Source organism: Zosterops lateralis (genome assembly GCF_965231275.1).
Source record: "Zosterops lateralis genome assembly, chromosome: 24".
Classification (NCBI taxonomy): domain Eukaryota; kingdom Metazoa; phylum Chordata; class Aves; order Passeriformes; family Zosteropidae; genus Zosterops; species Zosterops lateralis.
This window is the reverse complement of record NC_139784.1, coordinates 5,013,229-5,031,986: the sequence shown is the minus strand read 5'-3', so window position 1 is coordinate 5,031,986 and position 18,758 is coordinate 5,013,229. Positions and strand designations below refer to the sequence as shown.

Here is an 18,758-nt window from a genome sequence, read left to right as displayed (position 1 = left end):
AAGGTCATTTCTGTGTCTCCAGGAGCGCGGTGCCAGCGGGACGAGGAGTGCGGGCCCGGCGGCTGCTGCGCTCGGCAGCACGGGGAGCGCGTCTGCCAGCGGCGCCTGGAGCTGGCCCAGAGCTGCCACGTCCCCCCCGGGGGTCTCGCCTTCAGCATCAACCAGGTGTGCCCCTGCCAGCTGGGCCTGGTCTGCCGGCCCTCTGCGCCCTCCAGAGAGTGAGTACGGGGTGTTTGTGGGGAGTGGGGGATGCTGCGGGTCAGCCCCAGGTGGGACAGGGGTGATTGATGGGGACACTGCAGGGCAGCCCTGGGTGGGACAGGGGTGATGGGGACACTGTGGGGCAGCCCTGGGTGGGACAGGGGTGATGGGGACAGTGGGGTGCAGCCCTGGGTGGGACAGGGGTGATGGGACAGGGGTGATTGATGGGGACACTGCAGGGCAGCCCTGGGTGGGACAGGGGTGACGGGGACACCGGGGTGCAGCCCTGGGTGGGAGAGGGGTGATTGATGGGGACACTGCAGTGCAGCCCTGGGGGGGACAGGGGTGATGGGGACACTGCAGTGCAGCCCTGGGGGGGACAGGGGTGATGGGACAGGGGTGATTGATGGGGACACTGTGGTCAGCCCTGGGTGGGACAGGGTGTCACTGATGTCACCTTGCACTGTCCACAGGAGAGAATTCGACTACCGGCCGGAGAAGAGCGAGTGGCGGTGCCGGCAGCCCTGAGAACCCCCATGTTTGTATTTATTGTCTGTAAATAGCGTGTCCGGAGCCGGCCCAGCGGCGATAAACCCGGCCCAGCCCCGCGCTGAGCCCGGCGGTCCCCGGGGGGGGCTGGAGCCTCCCCGATCCTCTCGCGTTCGGTTTTCTCTCCCTTTCCCCGGAGCCGGGCGGGTCCCAGCTCTGTCCTCACCCCTCCGAGCCGGGGCTGGGCCGGGGTCACCGCAGGTCTCAGCGCGGTGGTCGCAGCCCCTCTGTCAGTCTGTCCAAGGATGTGATGGGCCTCACAACTGCCTCCAGTGGTTGGGGACTGGGACCCCGGACTCTGAAGGAGCCCCTGGCCTGGCTGAGGTGGAACATTTGCCGAGTCTTGGAGGAGTGGTGTGGCACCTCCACGAGAATGGAGTGCAAGAACAAGGGAACTGGTTACGGTGGACTGAGCCGAGATTGCTTGTCCCAACTGGTCTGTCCATACCAGGAGAGTGTGGTTAGCAGTTTGTTCCTGAGCATCCAACCTCGACGCAAGGTGTTTCCTGCCTTGGCTCTGTGCCCCTTGCTTTGGTCCCCACCTTGACCAACCTATAAAGACTCTGGAGACCCCGCTCACTTTTATGATCACCCCACTGGAGAAGATTGTGTCTATGGGCATCTCCAGGCCTCGAGGACTCCAACTCTCCACGTTGGTAGCTGTAATCCCCTTCCCCTCTTTCTCTCTCTGTCTCACTATTCTCTATTTTCTCTCCCCACTATCACATTTGTTGGCACTAAATAAAGGCGCATTTTTTGTTTAAGTAAACTGAGTTGTCCCCTGTTGTGTCTTTTGCGCTCTGAGATCCCTAAAACGAACCATCAGGTTCCCCGCAGATGTTTGTGGACCCTGACACCCCCCTGTGTCCCCCCCTCCCCAGCAGGCTCAGGCGCTCAGGTGTCACCGAAATGTTTATTACAAAGATCCAAGCGAGCGGGGCCAGTCCCCAACCTCTTCCCTCCCTCCCCAACACACACACACACACACACCAAGGAGAATAAATAAATAAAATACATTTTTTGTCGGGTCTTTAAATTAAAAGTTTTGTGGGGTGACATAAATACGGGACTGGGGGGGGAGGGGGGCTGGGGAGGGGTCCCCACCACCCGGATTTTGGCCGCCACGGGGGCGGGCGCTGGGGCAGGGGGGGCTCAAAGCACTTGGCAAGGCAGTGACACTGAGTCTCCCCCCGATAACAACAACAAAAAAAGGGGGAAACTGAGGCACAGGTGGGTGGCGGCTTGGCAGCGACAGAGCTGGGAGCCCCCCCAAGCCCCCCGAGCCGGGCTGGTGGTCTGGGTAAGGCAGTGACCCCGGGGACCCCCCAGCAGTGCCCCCAGGGGTGGGGGACAAGGTGGGACAAGCCCCCGGTGAGGGGTGGGGTGTCCCCAGCCCACCCTGGTGTGGTCACCCCGCAGATTTTTTGGGGAGGGGGGCACAAGGGACTCCCCGGGGCGGGCACAGGACAAGGCAGTGCCCCGGGGTGTGGCCCAGGGGGGACAGACAGAGGCTCACAAATGGACGGACAGACGGACACGGCTGGACAGGCACGGTGGGGGTGGCACAGGAAGGGAGGGAGGGGGGGCCGGGGCCTGGCGGTCCCAGGACAGCGGGACCCCCCCGGCAGGCCAGGGCTGGGCAGCTGTTAGCACAGGTTAGACCCCAAAACTGGCTCAGAGTCACCCCCCACCCCCCACCCCAATTCAGGCAGAGCCCCTCCAAGGCAAACACATGCAAAGGGCCCCCACCCCCTCGGGGGGGGGCTGTGGGGACCCCCAAAGCCCCGCACACACACATGCACCCCCGGGGGGGCTCTGGGGACCCCAAAGCCCCGCACACACACATGCACCCCCGGGGGGGCTGTGGGGACCCCCAAAGCCCCGCACACACACATGCACCCCCGGGGGGGCTCTGGGGACCCCAAAGCCCCGCACACACACATGCACCCCCGGGGGGGCTCTGGGGACCCCAAAGCCCCGCACACACACATGCACCCCCAGGGGTGGGGCTTGGGGACAGTGCCAGGCACTGGGGGGCAGCTGGCAGGGACCCCCACCCCAACACCACCACGGCCAGCTCTGGGGGGTCCCCCTGCAGCCGGGGGGGGGGGCGAGAGCACCATGGAGAAGCGGGGGGGACACCCAGCAGGCAGGGCTGGGGAGGGGGGCACGACCCCCACCCTGTGCCTTTTGGGGGGGCGGGATGGGGACACGCCGGGTCCCCTTTGGTCACTTGCTGTCCCTGCCGGGCAGGGGGGGCCCGAGGCACCGCGAGATGCTGTGGGGGGGCTGTAGCAGGAGGAGACCCCCCCCCTCAGTAGAGATTGGGGCAGGGGGACCCCCCCAGGGGTCGGGCTGGGGGGGGCATCAAGGCAACCAGCGGGGTTGTCCCGCACCCCAAAAGCAGCGCTGGGGGGGAGCCCCCTGCCCGCAGCCCCTCACCCTTAACGCGTGTAAACGTCCCGGGCCCAGCCCTCCGCATCGCCCTGGCCCAGCGCCTCCTGGCCCTTGCCCCGGCCCCGCTGCCCCCGCCCGGGCTCGGCGCCCTCCCAGGAGCCGGGGGGCGGCTGGGGCCCGTCCCCGGGGGTGCCCGGCGGTTCCTCCTCCACGGGATCCATCTCGATGTCCATGCAGCACGAATCCCCGGGCTCCGAGTCCCGGCTGCCCGGCGCCTCCGTGTCGAAGGTGTCCTGGCGGGACAGGCTGCGGGGGCCCGGCCGGGAGGGCGGCGGCGGCGGGGGCCTGCCCTGCCCGCGACCCCCCGAGTCCCCCGCGCCCTGACGGAGGCGGCCGTGCTCCCCCTCCGGGTACGGACCCTGGGGGCGAGAGGCAACCACACCATGCGGGGATGGAGGGGTGGAGGGAGGGAGGGATGGAGGGATGGATGGATGGATGGATGGATGGATGGAGGGATGGATGGATGGAGGGATGGATGGAGGGATGGATGGAGGGATGGGTGGATGGGTGGATGGATGGATGGATGGATGGATGGATGGATGGATGGATGGATGGATGGATGGATGGATGGATGGATGGATGGAGGGATGGATGGATGGATGGATGGATGGATGGATGGATGGAGGGATGGATGGATGGATGGATGGAGGGATGGATGGATGGATGGATGGAGGGATGGATGGATGGAGGGATGGATGGATGGATGGATGGATGGATGGATGGATGGATGGATGGAGGGATGGATGGATGGAGGGATGGATGGATGGATGGATGATGGATGGATGGATGGATGGATGGATGGATGGATGGAGGGATGGATGGATGGATGGATGGATGATGGATGGATGGATGGATGGATGGAGGGATGGATGGATGGAGGGATGGATGGAGGGATGGATGGATGGATGGAGGGATGGATCAGCTGGGGGTCACTGGGGGGTTAGTGGAGGGTTAGTGGGGGTCAGCCGGGCACCAAGGGGAGGGGACACACACGCTCCTGCCCAGCCTGGCCTGGTGGCACGATGGCAGCGGGGCTCAGCAGGGAATGGGAGGGGGCTGCAGGGAGGGGCGTGGAGCAGCAGCAGCAGCAGCGGCTCGCTGGAAGATTTAGCGACAGACAACACAGGACACGTGTCCCCCCTCTGTCCCCAGCCCCCGGGGGTGGCTGCAGGACCCCTGGCTCAGCACTGTGGGATGGGGCTGGGCCAGGACACCCCCAGACCCTGGCCCCCAGCACGGCTCCCCCAGAGAGGTGTGGGAATGGGGGTCTGGCAGCCCCCAGGAAGGCACAGGGTGGGTCTGGAAGGGGGCAGATCCTGGGGGTTCCAAATCTCCAGGGCAGCTCCAGGTCTTGGAGGAGGCACAGATTCCCCGGAGATCCCAAATGTGGGGTTGGCACCAGGCCCAGGCTGGGATAAATCCCCAGGGCTGATCCCAGTGATGGCCCCGATCCAGGAATGGGAGCAGGTCCCTGGGGTGGCCCCAGTCCCAGAACAGTCCCACACCAGGGGTCTGCAGTACCCCCGGGGGCGGGGGGGCTCAGGTTCCCAAGGGAACAATCCCAGGGATGATCCCACTCCTGGGGGGCTGTGGCTCTCCATGGTGACCCCAATCCCATGGGCTGCCCCAATCCCAGGGTCCCCAGGGACAACCCCACACCGGGGGGCCACGGTCCCCTGGGATGACCCTGACCCCACAGGTGGCCCAATCCCAGGGAGGAGAGCAGGTTCCCAGGGAAGGTGACCCCAGGGACAGTCCCACACCTGAGGAGAGTCACAGTCCCATGGAGTGACCCTCATCCTGGGACAGGTGACCCCATGGACAACCCCACACCTGAGGGAGGCACAGTCCCATGGGGTGACCCTGATCCCAGGACAGGTGACCCCAGGGACAACCCCACACCTGGGGGTGGGTTCCATCCCATGGAGTGACCCTGATCCAAGGACAGGTGACCCCGGTGACAACCCCACACCTGGGGGCTCTGTGACTCCTCGCGCTGTCCCCAAGGCCCGGTGGCGGTGGGCTGTCCCCTGTGCCCCCTGTGTCCCTGCTGTCCCCGGTGCCACCTCACAGCGCGTGCTCCTCCAGGGGTCCGGGGGGGCTGGGGGTGGCCTCGCGGCCCCAGAGGTTGAGGTTCCTGCGCAGGGAGGTGAGCACCTGTACCTGGAGGTTGGAGACGGGCGCGGGGCTGGCGGCCAGCGCCGCCGTGGCCATGGTGCGGTTCAGCAGCGGGTTCGGGGGGTTGCTGCTGGGCGGGTGCGTGGCCTTCCAGTACGCCTCCAGGTACTCGGCCAGGTGCTCGCAGGCCTCCTCCAGCTGGTTCTCGTCCAGGACGATGTCAAACATCTCCTGGGGAAAGGGCAGGGACGGGTGGGGAATGGTGGGGATAATGGGAGAGGTCAGTGGGACATGGGGGAGAGCCTGTGGGAAAGGGTGGGGACAACGGGACAGGGAGGGACAGCTGGACATGGGGACATGGGGCAGAGCCTGTGGGACGGGGTGGGGACAATGGGACAGGGTGGGGTCAGTGGGATAGGGAGGGGTACCTGGACATGGGGCAGACATGACCAGGACAACAGGATAGGGAAGGGACAGCTGGACATGGGGACATGGGGCAGAGCCTGTGGGACAGGGCGGAGACAATGGGACAGGGAGGGACAGCTGGACATGGGGCAAAGCCTAAGGGACAGGGTGGGGTCAACGGGACAGGGAGGGGTCAGTGGGACCCAGGCCAGTGGAGAGGGGCCAATGCTGGACCAAGGGCGGAGCCCACGGGACAGGGAGGGGCTGCTGGGCCTGGGGCAGAGCCTGTGGGCTCAGGGTGGAGCCAGCGGGGCGAGTCAGGGACAGCGGGACAGGGCGGGGTCCATGGGACAGGGAGGGATCCATGGGATAGGGCAGGGTGGGGTCTATGGGACAGGGCAGGGACAGTGAGACAGGTCAGGGACAATGGGACAGGGAGGGGTCCATGGGATGGGGCGGCATTTATGGGACAGGGTGGGGTCTATGGGACAGGGCAGGGACAATAGGACAGGTCAGGGACAGTGGGATAGGTCAGGGACAGTAGGACAGGGTAAGATCTATGGGACAGGGAAGGATGCATGGGACAGGACAGAGACAATGGGACAAGGCAGGGACAAGGGGACAAGATGGGATCTATAGGACAGGGCAGGATCTATGGGACAGGGCAGGGACAATGGGATGGGGTAGGAACTATGGGACAGGTCAGGGACAATGGGACAGGACAGGGACAAGGGGACAGGATGGGATCTATAGGACAGGGCAGGATCTATGGGACAAAGCAGGGACAATGGGACAGGGCAGGATCTATGGGACAGGGAGGGCAGATACCGGGCCGGGGGTGGTTGGGGCAGGTCAGGGCAGGGTCAGGGCGGGTCAGGGCAGGTCAGGGCGGGTCAGGGCGGGTCAGGGCAGGTCAGGGCGGGTCAGGGCAGGTCAGGGCGGGTCAGGGCGGGTCAGGGCAGGTCAGGGCGGGTCAGGGCCGGTGGCACCGCGGTGACCAGGTCACACACTCACAGGCGGGCACTGCGCCAGCTTGTCCGAGGCCACCATCTGCACATTGAGGTGCTTGGCCTGGGACTTCCCCCTGGACTTCACCAGCCGCTGCAGCACCTGGGCAGGAGGGGACAGCCCGGGGTGACCCTGGGGACACAGCTGGACCCTGCCTGTCCCCCCCTCAGCTCTGTCACCTCCCCCTGCCCACCCCAGGCCCGCCCCCACCTTGGGCGAGGTGATTTTGATGTAGACGATGATGGGGGCCAGGGAGGTCTTGGCCAGCTGCGCCGGGTGGTTGATGGTGTCGGCATCCAGGGCCACCAACTGCAGCGTCCGGGCCAGCTCGAAAATCCGCTCGGTCTCGCTCTGCACCTCGGCTGGGGAGGGGACACAGGGGACAGGGTGAGGGGACAAGGATGTGACGAGGGGACAGCAGCAGGACGGGGCTTGGCCACCTCGGTGTCACTGCAGGGACACAGGGTCACTGCGGGAGCTCCCCTCACCCCAAACCACGCACACACAGCGTCACCAGGGTGTCCCCAGGGTGTCCCCAACCCTCAGGGTCTGTCCCAGCGCCCGGACAGGGCCAGCTGGGGGTGAGGGGGAACAGGGGGGTCCCTGTTACGTACCCAAGACATCTGTATCAGGAGCAGGAGGGGAGGAAGGAGGCGGCGCGGAGGGGAGGAACCCCAAAAGAAAAGAGAAATAGGAAAAGAAAAAAAGGAAAGAAAAGAAAAAAGAACACAACAGAAAAGATAAAAGAGGAGGAGGAGGAGGAGGAGGAGGAGAGGCACTGAGTCACACGGGGGGAACACAGGGCCCCCCGTTAGTCACCCCCACCCCCCGGGCCGGGCTGGGGGGGCTGATACAGATGGAGGCTTGGGGGGGTCTCGGGGGGTCCCGGAGGGTCCCGGAGAGGTCCCAGGGGGTCCCGGGGGCCGTACCCAGGCTGGAGCGGGTGCTGGAGCGCTCGATGATGGTGTGCTTGCTGGGGTTGTTGAGCACGGAGCGCTTGGCCAGCGAGATGTCGGCTGTGACCCGCGTGATGGAGATCCTGGGGACACAGCGGGGGCAGCCACGGCGGGGGGCACCCCAAATCCACCCCAAACCCCCTGGGATCCCACTGTCACCCCACTCCTGACACCCCAAGCCCACCCAGGAGCCCCCATTGTCACCCCACTCCTGACACCCCAAACCCACCTGGGATCCCACTGTCACCCCATTCCTGACACCCCGAACTCGCCTGGGACCCCATTGTCACCCCACTCCTGACACCCCAAACACCCTCGGGACCCCCCACTGTCACCCCACTCCTGACACCCCAAACCTGCCTGGGACCCCATTGTCACCCCACTCCTGACACGCCCAACTCCCCCAGGACCCCCCATTGTCACCCCATTCCTGACACCCCACACTGCTGAAGATGGAGGAGCTGGACCTGCCCTGGTCAGGGTTTTCCTGTGGGTTTAGGGATCCCCCTATGGGATTTGGGGTTCTCTCCATAGGAGTCCTTCATGGGATTAAGGATCCCCCTATGGGATTAGGGTTCTCCTCCATGGGGTTTGGGGTTCTTCATGGGTTTAGGGGTCCTCCATGGGATTAGGGTCCCTTCCATGGGGTTAGAGGTCCCTCTGTGGGTTTAGGGGTGTCCCATGAGTTCAGAGGTTTCTCTATGGGGTTAGGAGTCCCCACATGGGTTAGGTGTTCCCACATGGGTTAGGAGTCTCCCATGAGCTTAGAGGTTCCTCTATGGGGCTAAGGATCTTTCTGTGAGTTTAGGGGTATCCCATGAGCTTGGAGGTCCCTCTATGGGGTTAGGGGTCCCTCTGTGGGTTTAGGGGTGTCCTATGAGTTTAGAGGTCCCTCTATGGGGTTAGGGGCCCTCACATTGGGTTAGGGCTCTCCCATGAGTTTAGAGTTTCCTATATGGGGTTAGGAGTCTCCTCATCAGTTTAGGGGTGCCTCTATGGGTTTAGGGATCTCCCATGAGTTTAGAGGTCCCTCTATGGGGTATAGGGTCCCTCTGTGGGGTTTAGGGGTCCCTCTGTGGGTTTAGGGGTTTCCCATGAGTTTAGAGGTTCCTCTATGGGGCTAAGGGTCCCCACATGGATTTAGGGATTTCTCTATGGGGTTAGGAGTCCCTCTGTGGGTTTAGAGGTCCCTCTGTGGGTTTAGAGATCCCTCTGTGGGTTAGGAATCCCTCTATGGGGTTAGGGGTCCCTCTATGGGGTTTAGGGTACCCCTGGCCCTGCACCCCCCTCACCTGCCATCAAAGCGATGCTTCAGGAAGTCGAACAGCGCTTTCTGCATCATGTCTGTCACCTGGGGGGGGGGACAGTGGGGACAGAGGGACAACGTGGGGCTGGGGTCACCCCCCTGGAGCCCCCCGAGCCCTCCCCAGCCCACAGTGCTCACCTCATAGCCCTTCAGCGAGGGTCCCACCAGGATGATGGGGCGCATGGAGGGCACCACGTCGTAGGGGGGCACGTGCTCGGTCTGGGGACAGAGCTGGGTGTCACCGGGGCCGGGAGGGGACACGGGGCACGTTTGGCTTCACCCCCCCAGTGGGGGCAGCTCCAGGGGTGGTTTTTTTTTTTGGGGGGGGGCTGCAAGCGGGGGGCACCTCCCTCCCCCCCCTCCGTCCCGGGGGTCCTCAGAACTCACCGACTTCTGCTTCTGCTTGGCTACGTCCCGGGGGCCGCGGGGGCCGGGGGGCGAGAGGAGACAAACAAGGCATGCGTGTTACCGCGGGCACGGGGACACGGGACAGCCCGGGGGAGCCGGGGACACGGGGGGGGTGTGACAGGGACATGTGTGTGACACAGGGACATGTCTGTGACACAGGGACACGGGTGTGTGACCACCGGGTGGGAGCCAGGGACACATGTGTGACTCCCTGGTGGAGCCAGGGATGTGTGTGTGACACAGGGACATGGGGGGGTGTGTGACACAGGGACACATGTATGACCCCCCAGGGTGAGCCAGAGACATGGGGGTGTGTGTGACACAGGGACATGTGTGTGACACAGGGACACAGCTGTGTGACAACTGGGGGGGAGCCAGGGACATGGATGTGTGTGACACAGGAATACAGACGTGTGACATGGGGACACGGGGGTGTGTGACACAAGGACATGGGTGTGAGCCCCTGGGGCAGCCAGGGACATGGATGTGTGACCCCTTGGGGGGAGCCAGGGATGGGTGTGTGACACAGGGACACATGTATGACCCCCCCAGGGTGAGCCAGAGACATGGGGGTGTGTGTGACACAGGGACATGTGTGTGACACAGGGACACAGCTGTGTGACAACCGGGGGGGAGCCAGGGACATGGATGTGTGTGACACAGGGACATGTGTGTATGACACAGGAATACAGATGTGTGACACAAGGACACGGATGTGTGTGTGACACAGGGACACAACTGCGTGACCACCAGGTGGGAGCCAGGGACACAGATGTGTGTGTGTGACACGGGGACACATGTGTGAGCCCCCGAAGGGAGCCAGGGACACAGGTGTGTGTGTGACACAGGGACATGTGTATGACACACGGACACGGATGTGTGACACAGGGACGTGTGCGACATGTGTCTGACCCCCCACAGGGAGCCAGGGACATGGGTGTGTGACACAAGGACATGGGTGTGTGTGACACAGGGACATGGGTGTGACCCCTGGGGGAGCCAGGGACATGTGTGGAACCTGGAGGGTGACCCAGTGACACGTGTGTGACACAAGGACATCTGTGTGACCCCCCCAAGGATGACCCAGGGACACAGGCATGTGTGACACAGGAACACAGGTGTGACCCTCAGGGGTGACCCAGGGATGTGTGTGTGCACAGGGACATGTGTGTGACTCCCAGGGGAGCCAGGGACATGTGTATGACCTGGAGAGTGACACAGGGACACATGTGCCACCCCCTGAGGGTGACCCAGTGACACATTTGTGACCCTGAGGTGACCCAGTGACACGTGTGTGACTCCCCAAGGGTCACCCAGGAACATGTGTGTGACCTGGAGGGTGACCCAGGGACGTGTGTGACCCAAGGACATGTGTGTGACCCCCTGAGGGTGACCCAGGGACACATGGGTGACCCAGAGGTGGCCTAGAGACATGTGTGTCACTCACAGGGTGCCCAAAGAACACGTGTGTGACCCAGGCCGTGCCCCAGGTGACACGTGTGTGACACGAGGTGGCCCCGGGGACAATCACACACCGAGCACCGCCCACCCTGGGGTGGCTGTGGGTGCCAGGGGGGCTCTGCAGGGCTTGGGGGGAGCTGGGACCCCCCAGGCCTGCAGACCCCCCCCGTCCCGTGTGGTGGTTGTGCCCGAACCCGCCCCCAGCTTATGCCCGGGCTGGGGGAGGAATGGTCCATTCTCAGTCGCGGGGGGGATGAAACACCGGCCGTGCTGGAACACACCATGCGCACACTGCGGGGGGAGGCGACCGGGAGGGGGGGCACGGGCTGATCCATCCACAGTCCATGGGGGGGATGCAACCACGGGCTGATCCATCCCATGGACTTGGGGGGGGGGGGGGGGGGGGGGGGGCGGGAAATGCAACCATGGACTGATCCATCCCATGGGCTGGGGGGGATCACAGCCATGGGCTGATCCATCCCATGGGCTGGGGGGGGATCACAGCAACGGGCTGATCCATCCCATGGGCTGGGGGGGGATCACAGCCACGGGCTGATCCATCTCATGGATCATGAGGGGATCACAGCCATGTGCTGATCCATCTCATGGGCTGGGGGGGGATCACAGCCATGGGCTGATCCATCTCATGGATCATGGGGGGAATCACAGTCATGGGCTGATCCATCTCATGGATCATGGGGGAATCACAGCCACGGGCTGATCCATCTCATGGATCATGGGGGGAATCACAGCCACGGGCTGATCCATCCCATGGGCTGGGGGGGGATGCAACCACAGGCTGATCCATCCCATAGGCTGGGGGGGGGGACAGCCATGGGCTGATCCATCCCATGGGCTGGAGGGGGAAAATCACAGCCACAGGTTGATCCATTTCATGGGCTGGGGGGGGATACAGCCATGGGCTGATCCATCCTGTGGACATGGGGGGGATCACGGCCACAGGCTGATCCATCCCATGGGCTGGGGGGACAGCCATGGACTGATCCATCCCACAGTCTATGGGGGAGTATCACTTATGGACAGATCCATTCCATGGACCATGGGTGGGACACAGCCACGGACTGATCCATCCCATTGACAGCGAGGGGGGTCAGCCACAGATGGATCCATCCCATTGGCAATGGGGGGAGTCAGCCACAGACTGATCCATCCTATGGACAATAGGGGGATCAGCCATGGACTGATCCATCCACAATCCACAGGGGGGATGCAACCATGGACTGATCCATCCACAGTCCATGGGGGGGATACAACCACGGACTCATCCATCCCATTGACCACAGGAGTGTCAACCATGGACTGATCCATCCCACAACCCACGGAGGGGATGCAGCCACGGGCTGATCCATCCTGTTAACAACAGGGGGAGTCGGCCCCACACTGCCCCCCAGGTGCAGGGCTCATCCTGTGCTGCAGCACCGGGGGGCAGCTCATGGCCACCAGCCCAGTGGGGTGCCCCCAGCCCTGTGGGTGCCCCAGCTCCATGGGTGTTTCAGCTCAATGCCTGCCCCCAGCCCCATGGGGTGCCCCAGCCCAATGAGGAGCCCCCAGCCCAATGAGGAGCCCCCAGCCCCATGGGGTTCCCCAGCTCCATGGGTGCTTCAGCTCAATGGCTGCCCCCAGCTCCATGGGATGGTCCTCAGCCCCGTGGGTGCCCCAGCCCCGTGGGTGCCCCCAGCCCCACGGAGCACCCCCAGCCCCGTGGGTGCCCCCAGCCCCCCGGCAGTGTTAGGGCAGGCAGCGGGTGCAGCAGGCGGGGCGGGGGCCGTTGGGGGCCGTTACCTTCCTAAAGAAAGGGATGCGCTTGTTGTGGGCGGGGGGGGTGGTGACACTGCTCACGCTACTCTTAGGGGAGCGCTGGGTCTCCATGGCCTCCTCCTCCTCCTCTAACTCATCGGGGTCAAAGGCAAAGCTAGGCACCTCCAGGCCACCTGGGGACGGCCGGAGCCGCCGCACGGCAGGGAGAGAAGAAGAGCGATAATGGCGACGCAAGAAAGGGGGAAATGACAACGGGGTGGTGGAGCTGGAAGAGGAGAAGCAGAGGAGAAGGGGATCCCGGGGCGGGGGGAAATGGGGTCACCCTGCCTGCACCCGGGACCGAGGAGGGGGGTCACCCATGGGGAGGTGGGGGAAGGACCCCCAGGGCCGAGGGGACCCGGGACACTCTTACCGCTGGCCGGGGGCGTGGGCCGGCGCGTCCCTGTCACCACATCGCCCAGGCTGGAGCTGGAGTTGTCACCCGATTTGCTGCGTGGGAGAAGCACAGAGACAGAGAGAGGGATGAGGGTGGGATGGGGCACGGGGGGAGGCCCGGGGGGAGCTGTGGGAGGGGTCGGGGTGAGCCCCACCTCGAGCTCAGGCGGCTCTGCCTCATCTTCTGCTCCTGCAGCAGCCGCATGTTCTCCAGCTTGACGGGGCTGGGGATGAAGCCCACCTCGCAGCCCTCCTTCACCAGCCGCCCGATCCACCAGTCGTTGTTGTACTTCTGCTCCGGGGAGGAGGGGGAAAAACACCTTGAAACCCCCCCAGACCCGCCCCAGAGCTGCCCCCCAGCCCCCCCAGCCTTCTCCCACCTCCTTGATGTGCAGGAAGTCCTTGGGCTCGAAGCAGATGGCCATGCCCTGCACGGGCACGTCGTCGGTGGCCGAAGGGTTGTAGCCCACGTTGGTGCGCACGGCGAAGGCCACCGGCTTGGTCTGCCCAGGGGACAGGGGGTCAGCAGCTCCCCTGCCCCAAAACAGGGAGATCCCACCCCAAAATGGGGAAATTCCATCCCAAAACAGGGAGATCCCACCCTCTGCCACCCCAAAACTGAGAGAGATTCCACCCTCTGCTGCCCCAAAATGGGCAGATTCCACCCCAAAACAGGGAGATCCCACCCCAAAACGGGGAGATTCCACCCCCTCATCCCACCCCGGGCAGGCAGGTGCCGGTGCTGCTGTCACCAGCCAGGCCCAGCTCCTCACCAACGTGGCCACAACCCCGGCCAGGAGCTAACGAGGGGCTCATTAGCTAATTACCCCATGCCCCCACAGTGTGATGGACACTCAGCCGAGGTGAGAACCCAGGCTCCCAGTTCACCCAGTAAATCCCCACCCACACCAGGATCCCAAGGCTGTTGCTCCAGAGGATGGGACAGGGCAGGGATGGGGAACAAGGGTCCCTGTGCTGGGCCAGGGGTGCTGGGGGGTCCCTGTGCTGGGCCAGGGGGTCCCGGGGGGTCCCTGTGCTGGGCCAGGGGGTCCCGGGGGGTCCCTGTGCTGGGCCAGGGGGTACCAGGGGGTCCCTGTGCTGGGCCAGGGGTACCAGGGGGTCCCTGTGCTGGGCCAGGGGGTACCAGGGGGTCCCTGCACTGGGCCAGGGGGTGTTGGGGGGGTCCCTGTGCTGGGCCAGGGGGTACCAGGGGGTCACTGTGCTAGGCCAGGGGGTCCTGGGGTGTCCTTGTGCTGGGGCAGGAGGTTCTGGGGGTTCCCTGTGCTGGGCCAGGAGTCCTGGGGGGGGTCTCTGTGCTGGGCCAGGGGGTGCTGGGGAGTCCCTGTGCCGGGGCAGGGGATAACAGGGGGTCCCTGCACTGGGCCAGGGGTCCCGGGGGGGCTCTGTCCCTGCTGTCCCACCTTGGCTTTCTCCAGCTGGGCCATGGCCTGGCGCTCGGCCTCCTTGCGCAGCGCCTCCCTGTCCTCCTCCAGCGACACATCCGAGTCTGAGGGGCGGCTGGTGTAGGACTCGGCCGAGCCCTGGGGCAGCAGAGAGGGGGCTCAGCCCACCCTGTGTCCCCCCAGGACAGTGAGCCCAGCCCTCGACCCTCCAGCATCCTCTCACTGGTGCAGGGGCCCATCACCGTGGCCACTGGGAGCCACCTGGGGATGCCTGGAGCCACCTGGAGCCATCCCGGGGCTGTTTGGAGCCACCCTGGGGATGCCTGGAGCCATTCCAGGGCTGCTCAGAGCCATCCTGGGGCTGTCCAGAGCCATCCTGGAGCCACCAGGAGCCATTCCAGGGCTGTTTGGAGCCACCGGAGCTGCCCAGAGCCACTCAGGGCTGCCCAGAGTCATCCTGGAGCCACCCTAAGCCATCCTGGGTGTGCCTGGAGCCACCCCAGAGCCACTCAGGGCTTCCCAGAGCCATCCTGCGGGTGTCCAGAGCCATCCTGGGGCTGCCTGGAGCCATCCTGGAGCCACCCCGGGGCTGTCCAGAGCCATCCCGGAGCAATCTCAGAGCCACTCAGAGCCATCCTGGAGCTGCCTGGAGCCATCCTGGGGCTGCCCAGAGCAACCCAGAGCCACCCAAAGCCATCCTGGAGCCACCTGGAGCCACCCAGAGCCCCCCCAGGGCTGTCTGGAGCCATTCTGGGGCTGCCTAGAGCCACCTGGAGCTACCGGGGCCTGTTTGGAGCCACCCTGGGGCTGCCCGGAGCCATCCTGGGGCTGTCCAGAGCCATCCTGGAGCCACCCAGAGCCACCCAGAGCCATCCTGGAGCCACCCAGAGCCACCCAGAGCTCCCCGGAGCTCCCCGGAGCCATGGCAGTGGGGTCACGGCAGGAGAGGGACACGGCAGCTGTTGTCACCGCTCGGGCCGGGAACGTGACACCGGCCCGGCTCCTGCTCTCCCATCCCGCTCCCCGGGGCCTCTCCAGAGCCGGGAAAAGGCAGCAGGGACCCCCCGAGTGTCCCCCAGGCCAGGGCAGCCCCGGGGACAGCGCTGTCCCCACCACGAGCTCAGGGCCATGGGGACAGGGTGCTGTGGGGTGACTCAGGGTCACTCCAGGACAAAGCCGGAGCTGGGGTGGGATTGGGGACCCCCTGCTCAGGACCCCCAGGACTGGGGGGACACCCAAGGGATGCCCCAGCCCTGTGGCAGTGGGTGACATGTGTGACACCCTCCTGCCCCAACAGAGCTCCTGCGTGCTGCAGGACCCCCATCCCTGATTTGTCCCCAACCCCGAAATTCGGGGGTCACTCAGCCCCTTTGCAAAGCCCCCCAACCCTGGGGCTGCAGACCCCGAAAGGGACCCCCAAAAACCCACAGGGCACAGCCCAGCTGCCCCACAGAGGGGACTTAGGGGCGGGTCACCAGAGCCCTGTCACCCCACAGACCCCCCTCCCCAGCCCCACAGAGCCGAGGGGGACCCACAGCGAGGGCAGAGCGGGCAGGGGGTCCCTGGGGGGCTGCGGGGCAGGGGGGGGTCGCTCACCGAGGCAGCGGGGTGGTCTTTGCCGGGGATCTCCATGGTGGCGCCGGGGGCCAGCGGGGCGGCGCAGGGCCGGGCACGGGGGGCTCAGGTTTCAGCCCCGGGTATATTTAGCCCGGTGCAGGGCAGGGGGTGGGAGCTGGGGGGCCCTGCCCAGCCACAGAGAGGGTTTGGTGCCAGCTGGGGGACTGTGTCACCCCAAAAAGGGAATAGGGGGCTGTGATTTGGGGGAGGGACCCCTCCAGGACCCCCGGCAGAGCAGAGAGGGGCACAAGGCACAGCCAGGCCGGGCTCGGTGTGACCCCACCTCAGTCCCCGGGGGACAAAGAACCGCTGGGACCCCCTAAAAGTGGCGGGGACCCCCCTCACCTGCCGGACGAAGCTGTTGGAGGTGGTGTCGGAGGAGGTGCTGCCATCCGAGCGCTTGAAGCGGCTCTTGCGCCGGCTGTACTTGCCCTGGGACGGGAGAGGGGAGAGCTGCGACCCCAAAAACTCCCCACAAAACTCGGGGGGCAGAGCTGCACCCCCCAGACCCCACTGCCGGGGGTGCCCCAACCCCTCCACCCCCAAACTGCAGCCAAACCCTGCTCTGGGGGTCGGGATGGGATGGGAGGGATGGGATCCATGGGATGGGGTGGGATGGGATGGGATCCATGGGTTCCATGGCATCCATGGGATGGGGTGGGATGGGATGGACAGGACTGTGTGGGGTGGGATGGGATGGGAGGGATGGGATCCATGGGATGGGGATGGAGATGAAGATGGGGATGGGATGGGATCCATGGGTTCCATGGGATCCTTGGGATGGGATCCATGGGATGGGATGGGATTCTTGGGATCCTTGGGATGGGATGGGATGGACAGAACTGTGTGGGGTGGGATGGATGGGATCCTTGGGATAGGGTGGGATGGGATCCATGGGATGGGGTGGTATCCATGGGATGGGGTGGGATCCATGGGATGGGATCCATGGGATGGGATGGGAAGGGGCTGCTCCTCCTCAGGGGGTATTGTGGGGGCTGCAACCCCAACCCCACACTGTGGCTGAGCAGGTTCAGGGGAGCAGCCCCCCAACTCCAGCTCCCCCCAGTCAAACCAGAGCCCAAACCAGCCCCCCCGGGGGTCTCCCCACACCCCCCTCCACCACCCCGGAGCCTGAGACCCCCCACCACGGCCACCCACCCCCACCCACCCCAAGGGGACCCCCGTTCCCTCTGCTGGGACGGGCTGGAGGAGGAGGGGGTGTCCCAGTGCCCCCCCCCCCGGCAGTTCCCTCCCTTTGGGGGATGTAAAAGGGGGGACAACGCCGGGGGGAGCGTGGCTGTGACCCCCCAGTGCCCTCAAGGGACAGCTGGGCCCAGCTGCCACCCAGCCCGGGGGTGGGGGGTCCCCACGCTGGGTATTTTTAGCTCCAGGACCCCCCCACATGAGGAATGGGGCTCAGTGACGAGGCTCCCCCTGCCCCCCATCCCCAGTGCCCCCCACCCCAAAAACTGTCACCCCCCAAAATCACAGAGAGGGGGGTCTGTCCCCAGTGCCCCCCACCCCAAAAACTGCCACCCTCAAAATCACAGAGAGGGGGGGTCTGTCCCCAGTGCCCCCCACCCCAAAAAACTGCCACCCCCAAAATCACAGAGAGGGGGGTCTGTCCCCAGTGCCCCCCACCCCAAAAACTGTCACTCCCCCAAAATCACAGAGAGGGGGATCTGTCCCCAGTGCCCCCCACCCCTCTGGACCAGCCAGGGACAGGTCCCTCCTCCCCCCCAAACCAGAGGGGACAACCCCAGGGAAAGGGGGTTGGGGTAGGGGGGGGGCACCCCAAGAGTTTTCCCAATTCCTAAAACTTTCCCGGTGGGCACAACACCCCCCCTAAAAAAAAACAAACCCAAAACCTGCCCACTTTGCCCAGGGGATTGGGACAGCGGTGGAGCCACGATTTGGGGTCTCCCCGAGCTTTATGGGGAGAACACCCCTTTTTTAGGGGGTGCTGGGGAGGGTGGGCATCACCCCCTCCTCATTGCCGGGATTTAGGGGAGGGGGAAAGGATGAACCCCATCTGTTGTCCCCCAACTCCACTGGGGGAGGAGATTCTATAGGATAAACCCCCCACCCCCACCATTCCCGGAGGGGTTTGGGGAGATGCTGACACCCCAAAAAAAAACCCCCGGGGGTGTCACCTGGAGCGCGGCGTTGTCCAAGACGTCCATCTGGATGTCCTGCGAGGAGCTGTAGGGGGTCCGGGCCATGCCGCCTTCCCGCACCATGGGAGCGCCGGGCTCGGCGGGTCGGGATGGATGGGTGGGTGGGTGGGTGGGTTTTTTTGGGGATGGGGAAAAGAACCACACAGAGGAAGATGATGACGATGACGATGAAGCTCAGGCCTGGCCCCCGCGGTGACGGAGCGGGAGGAGGAGGAGGAGGAGGAGGAGGAGGAGGAGGAGTGGGGATGGCGCAGGGGGGGCGAGGGATGGGCGGCCGCTCCCGCACCGCCTTCCCGGGGGATGGAGGGATGGGGGATGCGGGAATGTGCCCCCCTCCCCATCCCCATCCCCATCCCCATCCCGCCCCCTCCCATCCCAATCCCAGTTCGGCGCCCCCGCAGCGGCTCCTTCCCAAAATAAAGGGGGTGCTGAGAGTCCCCCCCCCCCCCCCAAATTTGTGTTTGCCCGCCCAGGATTT

General features: G+C 65.0%; 1 protein-coding gene across 1 annotated transcript; it reads right to left on the bottom strand.

Annotated features, from left to right (window-relative positions):
* Positions 1-5,274: 5,274 nt before the first annotated feature.
* On the bottom strand, positions 5,275-18,343 carry CACNB1 (calcium voltage-gated channel auxiliary subunit beta 1; the record flags this gene model as incomplete). Its single annotated transcript, XM_083877580.1, has 13 exons — positions 5,275-5,556; positions 6,745-6,840; positions 6,949-7,100; positions 7,668-7,777; positions 8,987-9,045; positions 9,139-9,219; positions 12,673-12,821; positions 13,061-13,137; positions 13,239-13,375; positions 13,464-13,586; positions 14,505-14,624; positions 16,449-16,535; positions 18,257-18,343. 13 exons carry the CDS (start codon positions 18,341-18,343, stop codon positions 5,275-5,277), a joined length of 1,560 nt encoding a protein of 519 aa, XP_083733706.1.
* Positions 18,344-18,758: the final 415 nt, after the last annotated feature.